The following is a 13,656-nucleotide window of genomic DNA, read 5'->3' as shown; positions in this document are numbered from 1 at the left end:
CAGAAATGACATATTTAAGTGATTTTTAAGGGAAATTATTTTAGAACCAAATTGGTTGCAGCTGGGATACCCTAATTACAAGGAAACCCGTGGTAAGACTAGTAGTCTAGGACTATAGTTCTCAAAGGTGTGCCCCTGGGAGCAACAGCATCAGTGTCACCTGGGAACTTTCCAGAAATGCAGAATTTCAGCCCCCACTTCAGACCTCCTGAATTGTAAATTTTGGGGATGGGGCTGAGCAACCTGTATCCCTCCAGGTCATTCTAATGCAGCTGGGGTTTGAGAAACACGAGTCTAGGCACACCATGATGAGGACCAAAATGGAGTTAGGACACTAGGAATGTAAAGGATGGGTTTCAGGTTTTATGATCAAGGATATAGGAGTTTGGAGAGTCATGAAAGAACATTCTGAATTATTGTTTCTCAGTGACGTGGAAGAGAGAATAACCTTTCAAAGTAATCTAAAATCGGAAAAATCTGCCAGTTTCGATAGGAATAAAAAGTGATTTTTTTTTATGTTAAGTGTGAGGGGTTGGTGAGATTTCCTAGTGTAACTTTCAGGCAGCTGGTTGTCAGTGGTGATTTAAATAAAATAGAATGGACATGGATATACAAACGTGGGAGTCATTTGCCCAGAATTGATCATTGAAGATTTCCTATTAAAGGAAAGAATTAATGTTCATTGTTCTAGATTGTTCTAGTAGGGCAGTTATTGTTGAATAAACAGACTGTATAGGACCTCTAGAAGAAATGAGGATCTACGGATCCTGTTTGCTTTAAGGGATATTCCATATTATTCTACATTATCTTCTAGGGTCAGATTCAAATTTATTTTTCATGTACTTCGGTTGATACCCAGCACCAGCATCATAAAATCTGTATCATTAAATGCCATTGACCCTCAGAGTAGGCTTTAATCGACTGTGTAAGAAGAGTTTCAAAGAGGGAATGATAGCCACCTATGTATCATTCTGAGTCCTGTCCTGCAGTCTTCATACATGTAGTGATGTTAATGTATGAAAACCAAACACCTCTTTTATTTTTTATCTTTTTCTTTTAGATTCTAAGTGGCAAGAACTCAATCAATTAACAGTTGATAGACAACAAAAACTGGAAGAATCCTCTACTAATCTAACCCAATTCCAGACTGTAGAGGCTCAGTTAAAACAGTGGCTTGTGGAAAAAGAACTGATGGTCAGTGTTCTTGGGCCCTTGTCAATTGACCCAAATATGCTAAACACACAAAGGCAGCAGGTGCAGGTGAGTGTTACATGACTTGACTTAATAAGACAAGTGTTTTCATTATAAATACATTAGCTGTGGACAGTATGTGCTTAAACTGCCTTGAAGTGTATTTGTAATGTTTCAGATGCCCATAAGATAACATCCTGAGGTTAGTGGGGAAACCCCCAGGGAACCAAAGCCAGGAGGCATCAGTCTCCTGAGCCCATGAGTGTGTCAAGTCCCTTGATCATTTGAGTCATATTGTGGTTTGTGCAGACCCTGTTAAAAAGGGCCTTCTTTGAAATATTAATGTGATTGTATAAGTAATTACATTTTTATGAGAAGCTGGTATATGCTTTTTATTGTTTAGAAATTGCTCCTTTGAGGTTTTATTCATTTTGATTGTGGTAGAAGATAATGAAACTTGTAAAACTCATGCAATACAGCCCTGAGGGGTGGAAAGACAGAATAAGAAGAGGAAAAAGAGTAAGCAAAACAGAGGAACCTTGAAACAGAGTGGGTTAGACCAGTCTAATTACAAAGTGGATAAATCCACAAGGAGAAAAAAAATACATGAAATTTAAGTCAGAGAGAAAAAGCTCCATTGTGGTTCCAGTTAGATTTCCTCCTGTATATGTAGTGGTATTAGAGCAGTGCGGCTAATCCTATACTTTTGAAAACACAAATCAGTCTTGGTAGTTTAGAGTCAACATGTCCTAGTTCATATATGTTCTTACCCTAAAGATAGTGAAAACAAAAGATGTAAATAAATACTTGGCAGAAATAATTGCCCCTAGACTTGGTAGTCTCCCTAAGATAGATAAAATATTATACTACAATTTAGGGGGTGCCTGGGTGGCTCAGTTGCTTAAGTGTCTGACTCTTGTTTTTGGCTCAGGTCATGATATCACATTTTGTAGGATCAAACCTCACATCAGGCTCTGTGCTGATAGCACGGAGCCTGCTAGGTATTTTCTCTCTCTCTCTCTCTCTGCCCCTCCCCGCCCAACCACCCCTCCCCGCCCAACCACCCCTCCCCACTGGCTCACACACATGCATGCACACTGTCTCAAAATAAATAAACATTTAAAAACTTAATATAAAAAGGAAATTTTTAGATCATTCATTTTAGAACGAGAGTCAGTGTTGAGCCTGCACATTCTGAGCAACATGATTTATTGGCTAAAATTTTTATATAGAGAGTATAAATGTCAGTAATCTTATATTTAAAAGAGGTTTTATAAATCAATGCACTATGACTTAATGTATTCTAACATTGTTATCACTGAACATTTCCTTTGGTGTAAAATGCTATAGAGCATTTAAAATATCCTACCAAGAGACAACTACAAGTAGGAAAATACAAATTTGGTGTTTGTGTGATATGAACTTGTCCAATAGCAGTGCTTGTCTTTGTATATGAAAATTTGTACATGGGTTTTTGTTCATTTTGCCCAGACTGCTATATTTACTCTCTTTTCCCCTTTGAGGGATATTATTTTAGACAAAATGTTATCTCTGTGAAGCACCACTGCTCTTTGGATTAATTTAAGATAATTACACTGCCCTTGAAATAAAAGCTAGGAAAACAGGAACTAAAAAACAAAAGTAAAAACTAGATAAGTAAAAACTAGACCATTTATATCTGTTTAGAAACTCAAAGCTCTGTTTTCCATAATTATCCACTAACTTGTATGTTTATTTACCCTTGTTACCTCTTTGCCTTAGATCCTGCTGCAAGAATTTGATACTCGGAAGCCTCAATATGAGCAGCTAACTGCAGCTGGTCAGAGCATTTTGAGCAGACCTGGTGAACACCCCTCTTTCCATGGGATTGTGAAAGAGCAACTGGCAGCTGTGACCCAAAAGTGGGACAGCCTAACAGGACAATTGAGTGACAGATGTGACTGGATCGACCAAGCCATTATTAAGAGCACACAGTATCAAAGCCTGCTGAGAAGTCTTTCTGATAAACTGAGTGACTTGGATAATAAACTCATCACCAGTGCGGCCGTGAGCGCGCACCCTGATGCCATGAACCAGCAGTTGGAAGCAGCCCAAAAAATGAAGCAGGAACTGGAGCAGGAAATGAAACAGATAAACGTGGCCCAGGCCCTCTGTGAGGATTTGTCAGCACTGGTTAAAGAAGAGTACTTGAAAGCAGAACTGAGTAGGCAACTAGAAGGCATCATAAAGTCATTTAAGGATATTGAACAAAAAGCAGGTTCGTCTGTCTTCTTTTAATACATATATTTCCTGGAAATAGAGATCAAGTATTGCCTGCTCTGTGTTTCCAAGCTGTTGCCAGGAAGCTAGGACCCTAAAGAGAGTCTGCCCTCACTGAAATTGTAGATGGGGAAGGGGCCACTCACATGAGCACAGAGAGTCATTCTGTGTTCACGTGCAGATGCAGCATCAGGGAAATTCTGCACGCATAATTGGCAAAAATCCCTTGAACGAAGGCCCGTTGAAATTTCAGATATTTCAACCTGGTTTTTAAAAGATATAAATGTTTGGGGCACCTGGGTGGCTCAGTCACTTCAACATCCGACTTCAGCTCAGATCATGATCTCACAGTTCGTGAGTTCAAGCCCCGCGTTGGGCTCTGTGCTGATAGCTCAGAGCCTGGAGCCTGCTTCGGATTCTGCGTTTCCCCCTCTCTCTGCCCCCTGCCCTGCTCACACTCTGTCTCTGTCTCTCAAAAAGTGAATAAACATTAAAAAAAAATAAAAAATAAATAAAATAAGGTAAAAGACCTAAATGTTTTTGTCTTGTGACAGTTTCACTGCATCAGAAAAACAGATGGATACAGTTATTAAAAAGGCTTTGTATCATTTTCTCATCTACAGTTACTTTGTTTCATTCTGCCGCAGACAGCTTTTCTAAAGAAATGTGTGAAAGAGAAGCATTTGGCACTCTGTTTCTCTCTCACCTACTGTGGCCATAATTCTGTGACAGATGAGCCAGGATGTGTCAGAGGCAGTGGTAGTGAGTTACTGCACGTTAGAATGGCCTGCATTTGGCTGCTATATTTGTTCTGTTTGAAAGTAACACTGAGTGCCTTGCACCTAGTAAATACTCAGTTTATACTTTTTTAATTGATTGGATTTATTTATTGATCATAGCAGCCGTTTCAGATTTACTCCTTTATTTTGACAGGATATTGGTAATGAATATTAGCTAGCGTGTTGGTGATTATTCCTGTTACGACCACTTTTATGTGACAGGCAGTAACTAATTACATGTGCTGTCATTTAATCACCACAATAGCTTCTATTGATTTTGCCAATTTACGTTTGGGGAAATGAGGCTCGGAGGTTTAGTCATCTGTCCAGGGTCTTCCAGCATTTTGAGAGGCTGGAACCCTAACCCCTGTAGTCCCCAGGTGCTCCGTAGTGCCCCTATGACAGGTACAAATCACGGAAGTGGAAAAGTCAGATTTTACAGGAGGTGGATTATTTATCAGAATAACGTGAACTCTGAACAGTTATCACTTCCTCGTACTGGAATGGAGTTGGCTCCAGGATCTAGCCTTGACAGCCTCTGTTCTTCCTGTGGTGCTCCCCTCCTGCTCCTCCTCAGCCTCCATGTCGGACTTGAGCTCACTTGTAGTTCTTACAGTTAGTGCTAACAGGCTTTCCTTTTAGCCAGTTCTGTACATTTATTTGGTGGTCTTTCTCTTGGCTTTTCGCAGACAGAATTACATTTTGATGAAAAATAAACATGTCTGTGATTTCATTTTTAGAGAATCATGTTCAGCACCTTCAGTCAGCCTGTGCGAGCTCTCACCAATTTCAGCAAATGTCTCGAGATTTTCAGGCTTGGCTGGATACAAAGAAAGAAGAGCAAAACAAGTGTCCCCCCATATCAGCCAAACTCGATGTCTTGGAGTCCTTAATTAAAGATCAGAAAGACTTTAGTAAAACTTTGTCTGCTCAGTCTAGTATTTATGAAAAAACCATTGCAGAAGGTGAAAATCTCTTGTTAAAAACACAAGGGTCTGAGAAGGCAGCCTTACAGTTACAACTTAACTCAATTAAAACCAACTGGGATGGATTTAATAAGCAGGTGAAAGAACGGGAAGACAGGGTAAAAGATTCACTGGAAAAAGCCCTCAAGTACAGAGAGCATGTGGAGACTCTCCGGCCATGGATAGACAAATGTCAAAATAACCTGGAGGAAATAAAATTTTGCTTGGATCCTGCTGAAACAGAGAATTCTGTTGCCAAGTTACAGTCTCTGCAGAAGGAAATGAACCAACACTTCGGGATGGTAGAACTGCTAAACAATGCAGCCAATAGCTTGCTCAGTGTCTGTGAGGTAGATAAAGAGGCTGTTACAGATGAGAATAAATCACTGATCCAGAAAGTAGACATGGTCACCGAGCAACTTCACAGTAAGAAGTTCTCTCTGGAGAACATGGCCCAGAAGTTTAAAGAATTTCAAGAAGTTTCCAAAGAAGCTAAGAGGCAGCTTCAGTGTGCAAAGGAGCAGCTAGATGTCTATGATTCCTTAGGACCCCAGGCCTACAGTAACAAATACCTGACTGTGTTGCAGACTCAGCAGAAGACCCTTCAGACCTTGAAACATCAGGTAGATTTGGTCAAAGGGCTTGCACAAGACCTTGTGGTAGAAGCTTCAGACTCAAAGGGAACCTCTGATGTTTTATTACAAGCAGAAACCTTAGCTCAAGAACATAGTGCATTGAGTCAACAGGTTGATGAAAGGTGTTCATTCTTAGAAACCAAGCTTCAGGGCATTGGGCATTTCCAGAATACCATCCGAGAAATGTTTTCTCAGTTTGCAGAGTTCGATGATGAACTAGATAGTATGGCCCCGGTGGGGAGAGATGTAGAAACATTGCAAAAGCAAAAGGAGGATATCAAAGCCTTTCTGAAGAAACTAGAAGCCCTCATAGCAAGCAACGACAATGCTAATAAAACCTGCAAGAGGATGCTGGCCATGGAAGAAACCTCTCCTGATCTTGTTGGAATCAAAAGGGACTTGGAAGCTTTAAGCAAACAATGCAACAAGTTACTGGACCGAGCACAAGCCCGAGAAGAGCAAGTTGAAGGGACGGTTGAGCGTCTTGAAGAATTCTACAGCAAACTGAAGGAATTCTCTACTCTGCTTCAGAAGGCTGAAGAACATGAAGAGTCTCAAGGCCCTGTTGGTATGGAAACAGAGACCATTAACCAACAGCTTAATGTGTTCAAGGTAGGGAATTCTTCATTTTTATGTTTAAAAAATTCTTTAATTTTCACTTTTAAAGAGATTTTTTATTTCATATCTTTATTTTTTATTTTTATTAGAAAAATAAATTTTTCTTATTTTTCGTTATTAAAATAAATTTATAATTGGTATCAGAAGGAGATTGCCTATTTTGTAGAACCTTCTAATATGGCTGTCACGTAGCGAGCGTTTGAGCCTGAAGGAGCATGTTATGGGGGTAACATCCAGGCATGTGGGGACTTGCAAGCTTACTAGGGATTTGGGCCCTCATGGAATAAAACCTGAGATAATATCAAGGGGTCAAAGGGTACTTGAAAAGTTTTAGGCAAGCCTGAAACTAACATTTTAGAGTCTGCGTCTGATGTCATTTACAACTGACATCTGGAGTGAGCAAAGCCATGTTTTGAACTCTGCTGCAGAGGCCAGTGTATAACACAAAAAGCTTGTTCTCTTCATGTTTGTCTCCCAGCATTTTGTTTAGATGGTGAATTATAGTCTGTTCCTGCTCTTTCCCTTTTTATAGTCTTCTTATCCTTCTTAATTTAATTTCTTTTGTAAACTTTTTCTTCCAGAAGTTCATATTTGTAAAAGCAGAGTGGAGTTCCATGTTGTAATCCTGGTTTTATAAAACAAAGATCTTGGGCTCACACTCCAGAGGATTAGGAAAAAAATTATTTTTGATTGGACTGCAAGCTCCTCCGTGCCAAGAAACGTCTGCCACTTGATGGCACTGAGTGATGCTTAATAAATGGAACATTAGATAAAAATGGTGGGCAGCATTTAGTGTCACTGGTTTTGACCTCATTTATGACAGTATGAGTGAGAGTTGCATCTCCACAGTGGACAAAGACAGGTTCAACGCTGCACCGAGGAGGTCCTAAGTATTGGGACTGCATGGGACCTGTATCAGTCTTTGGGGTTGGCGTGGGTCTTGTTCTATTCATGAGGTATGTTTTGCTTTGCAGTAAAGACCAGTATGATGGTAAGTCCCACCACTAGCACATAAAGGATAAAACAAGGCCAAATGAAAATAGAGCTTGCAAAACTATAAATTATTTCCCATGAGAAATGAATATGAATCAGATGGACTATCATATTCTACGTTGTTATACTTGGCATAGTGTTTCCTTTGCTCATCTTTAATAACGCTATTTAGGTGACTGACTTTTGAAAAATAACTTATTACTATTATGGTCATTTGGTATTTATAAAATGTGTTTAAGGCCTGGTTCCTTCGGGGCTTAAAAATCTGTGATTCTGTATAGATCTTGATTTCTGAAGGTGAAGGAAGTGTTAACCTTAAAAAATAAAACTGGCAGGTACTTTACCATCAAAAGATAGACTTACTTGAGAATAGCAGAGAATTGCGATGGGGGACAAGCATGCCGGGGCAAAACCATAGGCAAGTCTGGAGAACAAAGGAGAGGAACATTGTTTTATGGCGGAAGGCTAGAAGTAGAGAAGGCTGTTGTCAACAAAAAGTCTATTGGAGTAAACTGGGGTTTGAAAGTGTAGCGGCTTCTCACTGGCTGACTTGTTCTGTCTCTCCTTGGCTGGACCGTTGTGGGGATTGGGGTGGAGGGGTAAGTCCTTCCTTCTGCCTGCCCTGCGGTAGAGTAGTATCCACCTGCGAGGTCTGATTCTTCCTGTGGGATTTGCAATTGAGGACTGAGTGGTAGGGCATGAGAGCTCCCCCTGCTGAACTTCCCATTTTAGTGAGGTTTCCCTTAATTAATTTTCACAAAAGCTACCTTACAGTTGATTTGACTTCCCCAATTACTCTGTCAAACTTTCCTATTTCTGTTTTGCAAACTAGAGATTTCCTATGAGAGAATTCACTCTCGGAAAAACAACATTCTGGGGCATCTGGGCAGCTCAGTCGGCTAAGCGCCTGACTCTTGATTTCTGCTCAGGTCATGATCTCAGCGTTCACGGGATTGAGCCCCATGTTGGGCTCTGCACTGACAGTGTGGAGCCTGCTTGGGATTCTGTCTCCTTCTCCTGCTGCCCTTCCCCTGCTTGTGCTGCATTTCTCGCCCTCTCCCTCTCCCTCTCTCTCTCCCTCTCTCTCAAAATAAATAAATAAACTTTAAAAAAATAATAAAAAATAAAATGTTCTGTGGCCATTGCTGCATCAAAGGTCTGGGGGAGAGCTTGATAAGTGAGTCCCTGGAGTTTTCTGTAGAACCCTGACAAAATCTGAATGCTTAAATGACAGTAATCAAGTAGTCTTCTTCCTAATGAAATTGAACCATGTTCAGTGCTTTTGTGAAACTTACCATTTCTCTGGATTTTTCTGTGAATTTGTGTAGAAAAAAGGCCTTCATTTCTCTTTACAACTTCAACTACTTGTAAGAAAATGGGCAAAAGTAATAATGTTGGTGCTGCTGCTTGTCGATACCTCCTTCTTTGTGTTCCCAAGCATGAATACAGTGAAAAAATGGGCTCTCCATGCAGAGAATTCTTTTGAAAGTAAGAAAAAGCAAGGTAGGATGAGCACTCTCACCACTGCATGGAAAGTGTTTTGCAAACTGAAAAGCACTAAAGCATCATTACCATTAATGTTACAGAGATTGTTCTGTTTGATTGTGAAGAGAAATAAAGTGGTCACTTCTTCTAAAATAGACCACTTAGCATGCTGTGTTGTCTCTTTTCTGATTACTTTGGAAGCAGTTGATTGATTTTAATGAAATTTAGTAATAAAGAACATCTTGACATAACTTCAGTCTCTTGAGACCTAGGGACTCAAAAAGAAGCTTCCAAGTGGACAAATCACCTGCATTTAATATATTTCAGCAACAGAGGGGAAAAAATAACAAGAATGTTGTTGTGGTAAATAAAGATGGTGGCATACAGTCACTAATTCTGTTTATTTGTATATGTATGTTTTTTAAAAAGCAGTTACAAGCAGTTAACATTTACGGAGGGCTTAGTATGTGTTAAACGTTATTCTAAATCCTGTCTTCAGTTCTGTTAACAGTCCTGAAACATGGATGCTATAATTATGATCCCCATCTTGTGTAAGGAAGCTGAGAGCCAGGGGTTAGGTGACCTGCCCAAGGTCACACAGGTAGTAAGTATCACAGCTTGGATGTTTTGGTGGAAATAATGCAGAACACTGTGTCAGTCTGACTCATCATGATGCACATCTGATACTTTCTCTGGGAAATTTTGAGTCATCTCTTCTGTAGCCTAATTTGGGTGAGCTAAGTAACCATTGTCCATTTCGAACCAAAAACACCAGGAATACTTACTTGATGAAAGTGTTTTATAAAACCGGCTGTGGTGAGAAACATGAAATAAATGTGTGTGAACCTGGCTTAGAACCTGATGCGTGGATGCTGTAATGACGTCATCAGTGATGCAGTGATGACGGTGACCACCACCACTGCGGTGGAAACAGAACCAAACAGTTCATTGTCTTTCTGATGGTGTCTCTCTTGATTAAGTTGGCCAATTAATCTGTGTACAATTCAGATTCTAATTTAGTTTTCCTTGGACAGTTAGGCTTTGGTTGAACATTAGTTTTGACATACTATTTTAGGAAAATTAAAACAAGTAGAATAATCTGTATCAAGTGAAAAACTAATAGTTTGCTAAAAATAGCTATTAGTTTTTATGATTTCTAAAAATAGAAGAGAACTGAAGTACTGGGTCTATTTTTATTATAGACTTTGAAATGTAATTTAGTTTGACATTACTCTATCTGGTAGCTTTAGTTGAACCCAATCATGGATAAAATCTTATAACAATTTTCCATAATAGCAAGTTTGGAATATGACTGAAACTTAGTAGCTATCACCCAGTTACTCAGTAGGAGGTGTCTTCTATTCACTGGGAGGGTAATGGATTATTTAAACTAGATAAGGCAGACCTCTCTGCTTCCATTTTTTTTTTCCTAAAAATTATCCTAAGAAATAGCAGCTAATATCCTTGAAAGTTCAAAATTAATTCATGTTTAAGATAACAACCCAAACATAATAATTAAAAACAAATGCTATTCTCAACCAAATGTCCTAATTCACTGTCCGTGAAAGCTATTCCAAGTCCTTGAAAATATTACCTTTTGTGTTAGCTTGAAGTCTTTAAACTATTTTGATTGTGTGAGTTCTGTTTACCATATGTTTTCTGACTTCTAAATATTAGTCATTGGACTAAAATTATGCAGTGTGAGGGGTTTTCTATTACTGTTGATAACTAAAGTATCATTTTTCTACTTATACTTCTCTATATTACATTAAATTCTATGCACACTGTCATCGATTCCTAGGCAGAAAGGGAAAAATTCCCTTTGGTGTTCCCCCATCCCTACCTCCTGGTAAAGATTACTAGCCTAAGATTATCTTCAAGTCTAAATGACGTTATTAAGTAATATTAATATTTCCACATTTTTATTTATCAAAGACACATGTAACCTACTCGCATACAAGGAACATGTCCCAGCAGTTCCTGTGATGTCATCAACAGCCAGTCAGATCTTCTGATCATCCTGAAGTAATCACTATCACTGTATTGAATTGATTTAATTTCAGTGAAGATCAAAGAAACTTGATGTTTCAATAAGCATATACACCCTTCACACCTCTATCTAGGCCATGGCAAAATGTTTTACCTCAGAACCTATTTACTGTTTATTTTGGCCACTCTGTTGCTGCCCCAAATTGTCATTCAGTTTGTCCCCACAAATGAACATATCACCAGTACAAAGCTCTCTAACCCAATTTCTTTTTATTTTCAAAATTGAAATAGTACTACATAGAGCAAAGAATTTTTTTAATGTTTATTTTAAAGAGAGAGAGAGACTGTGCACATGCGCTAGTCGGGGAGGGAAAGGCGGGGGGAGACAGAGGTTCCAAAGAGGATCCTATGCTGACAGCAGCAGGCCCTATGTGGTGCTCAAACCCATGAACTGTGAGATCATGACCTGAGCCCAAGTTGGATGCTTAACCGACCGAGCCACCCAGGTGCCCCCCAAATTTTTTAAAAAATTTATTTATTTTGAGAGAAAGAGAGAAATGGGGAGGGGCAGAGAGAGAGAGAGAGAAGGAGGGAGGGAGAGAGAATCCCCAGCAGGCTCCACACTGTCAGTACAGAACCCGATGTGGGGTTTGAACTCACAAACCATGAAGTAATGACCTGAATTGAAATCAAGAGTCTGACACTTAACCTGAGCCATCCAGATGTCCTGGGAGCAGAGAATTTTTAAGCCAAGCTGAAACCATAGAACACCTGCCTAATTTGCTGTGATACATGTTCTCTGGTCCAGGTAAAGTCATTGTTTAACCCAGGTGTCTTCATTTGGATAGTGGGTGAGTTACAATGCCTGTTATCATGAGACAAGGTGAAACCAGGCAGTTTGAGCCTTATTTGTAAATAGTATTGCTGAAATAAATCACTTTCCAAATATCTTCCTAAGATATTTATGAAATGATCCTAAAACAACATCTGTGATGTCACCATATTTTTAAAGATAAAATTATCCAAAGATATGCTTTAACACAGTGGATTTTAAAGAGGGTGCCCGTGTTGTTATGTAGAGGTCCATGACAAATCATTCCCCATTTTTGTTGAGAACAGGAGGATATTAAATAAGGCTGTTGCATAAGAAGTTTTTCTTAGGGAAAAAAATTCTTACTTGACTGGACTTCTGTTAATTAGAGTATATTAGCAAGGCACTTGCACGATGCTTTTCCTCTAGTATTTTTAAAAATGAAAATGTTCTCACTATAGAAACCATAACTTGATGCATAGACCTTATGGGAAGATCACATCATTTAATCAGATACATCAACATGGAATTTAAGATTTTAGGAAGAAGGAATATCATACATGCTGGGTAAGAGAGAAATCCTACCCAAGCAGAGACCACCATAATCATGCCACAAAGAGCTGGCGCTGATCTGTGTGCTATCAGTAATCCCTCATATTCTCATGTGAGAATATGACATAGCATAACACAGGGGTGCCCTCCTTCATACATCAAACACAAGAATGTACTGTACTGAAAGGAGTGACTAAAGGGAAGTTGGCACTGTGTGTTCTCTTCCTGCTTTTTGCTAACTAACGCTGTCACTCTTTATGCTGCGTGGTCCTCTCTTCTCTTGCTTCATTTAAGATTGGGGAATTACAGTAGGTTGTTCTGATGGCAGTTTTAGCCAGAGATTTTATAAGGCGGGGTGGGGATGGGGATTCTTTTTTTTCTTTTTTTTGGTTGTTTTGATGTTAACGGGGTAAACCTTGGGGGATTTTAAGCAATCCCCCAAGAGCACAAAACTGCAGCTTCTACTGTCATTACCATAGGCGTCCCTTTAGATAAAAGGTGTTCTACATAATTTATTAATGTGGAAAGTTGCTTAAAGGTGCGTGTGTGTCTTTGTGCATGTGAGACAGAATTTGCTTTGTGGCTATAAAATTACACATTGGTTTCCTGTTAAGAAAAGTTTGACCTGTAAATGTTTTATAAATGGTTGTCTCCGTCTACAGTCGTTCATAAAACAATGTCTCACAGAGGTAAATGCTGTGATTGTAAATTAAGGGAAGAGCTTTTGGAGCTGTCCAGGAACCAGAATACCCTGAGAAAATCTCTGTGCTCACATATCCTGTTCCTCACTTGCCTTTAATCGCCTTAATTTTAAGACTACTTTATTTCTTTGGTAGTGTTTTAGTATGAAATGTTTTCAGGTTTTGTCTGGTTTTTGGTTTTCTGAAGGAAGTTGAAGGGGATCATTAACAGGTGCATTGGTTTTGCTTACTGGATGGCTTTAAAAAAAAGAACTTTACCTTTTAGAAGTTACAGTGCACATATGCATATATTTCAATTAATAATGTTACATATAGAATCATTTTATTAGGTAGAATTTTTTTATCCACTGTCATCTGAAAACCATATTGAAGATAGAAGAAAAACAGTATTTCTGTAACTCACAGGAAAAATAGCAAGTGCCTATTAAAGCTATTAGCTAACATTCACATCAAGATAAATTCCCGTCAAGATCAAACAGTAAATCTGTTAAGTGTTTCTAAAGTTATTTCCTTTGTGGTGGGGTCTGCATATCCTACTTTATTTTAAATATAAACTATTTCCACTGAAATAAATAGCTATTGCATATCCATCTGATAAATACCCTCAAAAATCCTTTAGTCATTTATGTGAAGAAGTTTATTAGTTTGAAAACTAAAAACATGGGTTCTTTCAGTTTT

At 38.9% G+C, this 13,656-nt stretch overlaps 1 protein-coding gene across 4 annotated transcripts in view; it reads left to right on the top strand.

Annotated features, from left to right (window-relative positions):
• Positions 1-13,656, top strand: part of DST (dystonin) — a 490,237-nt gene that overhangs the window by 388,213 nt on the left and 88,368 nt on the right. For all 4 annotated transcript variants that reach the window (XM_042939088.1, XM_042939087.1, XM_042939090.1 and 1 more), the window contains 3 exons: positions 1,061-1,260; positions 2,953-3,448; positions 4,970-6,441. In XM_042939088.1, coding sequence (XP_042795022.1) covers positions 1,061-1,260; positions 2,953-3,448; positions 4,970-6,441 — 2,168 coding nt within the window. The remainder of the gene's footprint in view (positions 1-1,060; positions 1,261-2,952; positions 3,449-4,969; positions 6,442-13,656) is intronic.

The sequence above is a fragment of the Panthera leo genome, chromosome B2, assembly GCF_018350215.1.
Source record: "Panthera leo isolate Ple1 chromosome B2, P.leo_Ple1_pat1.1, whole genome shotgun sequence".
Lineage (NCBI taxonomy): Eukaryota > Metazoa > Chordata > Mammalia > Carnivora > Felidae > Panthera > Panthera leo.
This window is presented reverse-complemented; position numbering and strand designations above follow the sequence as displayed.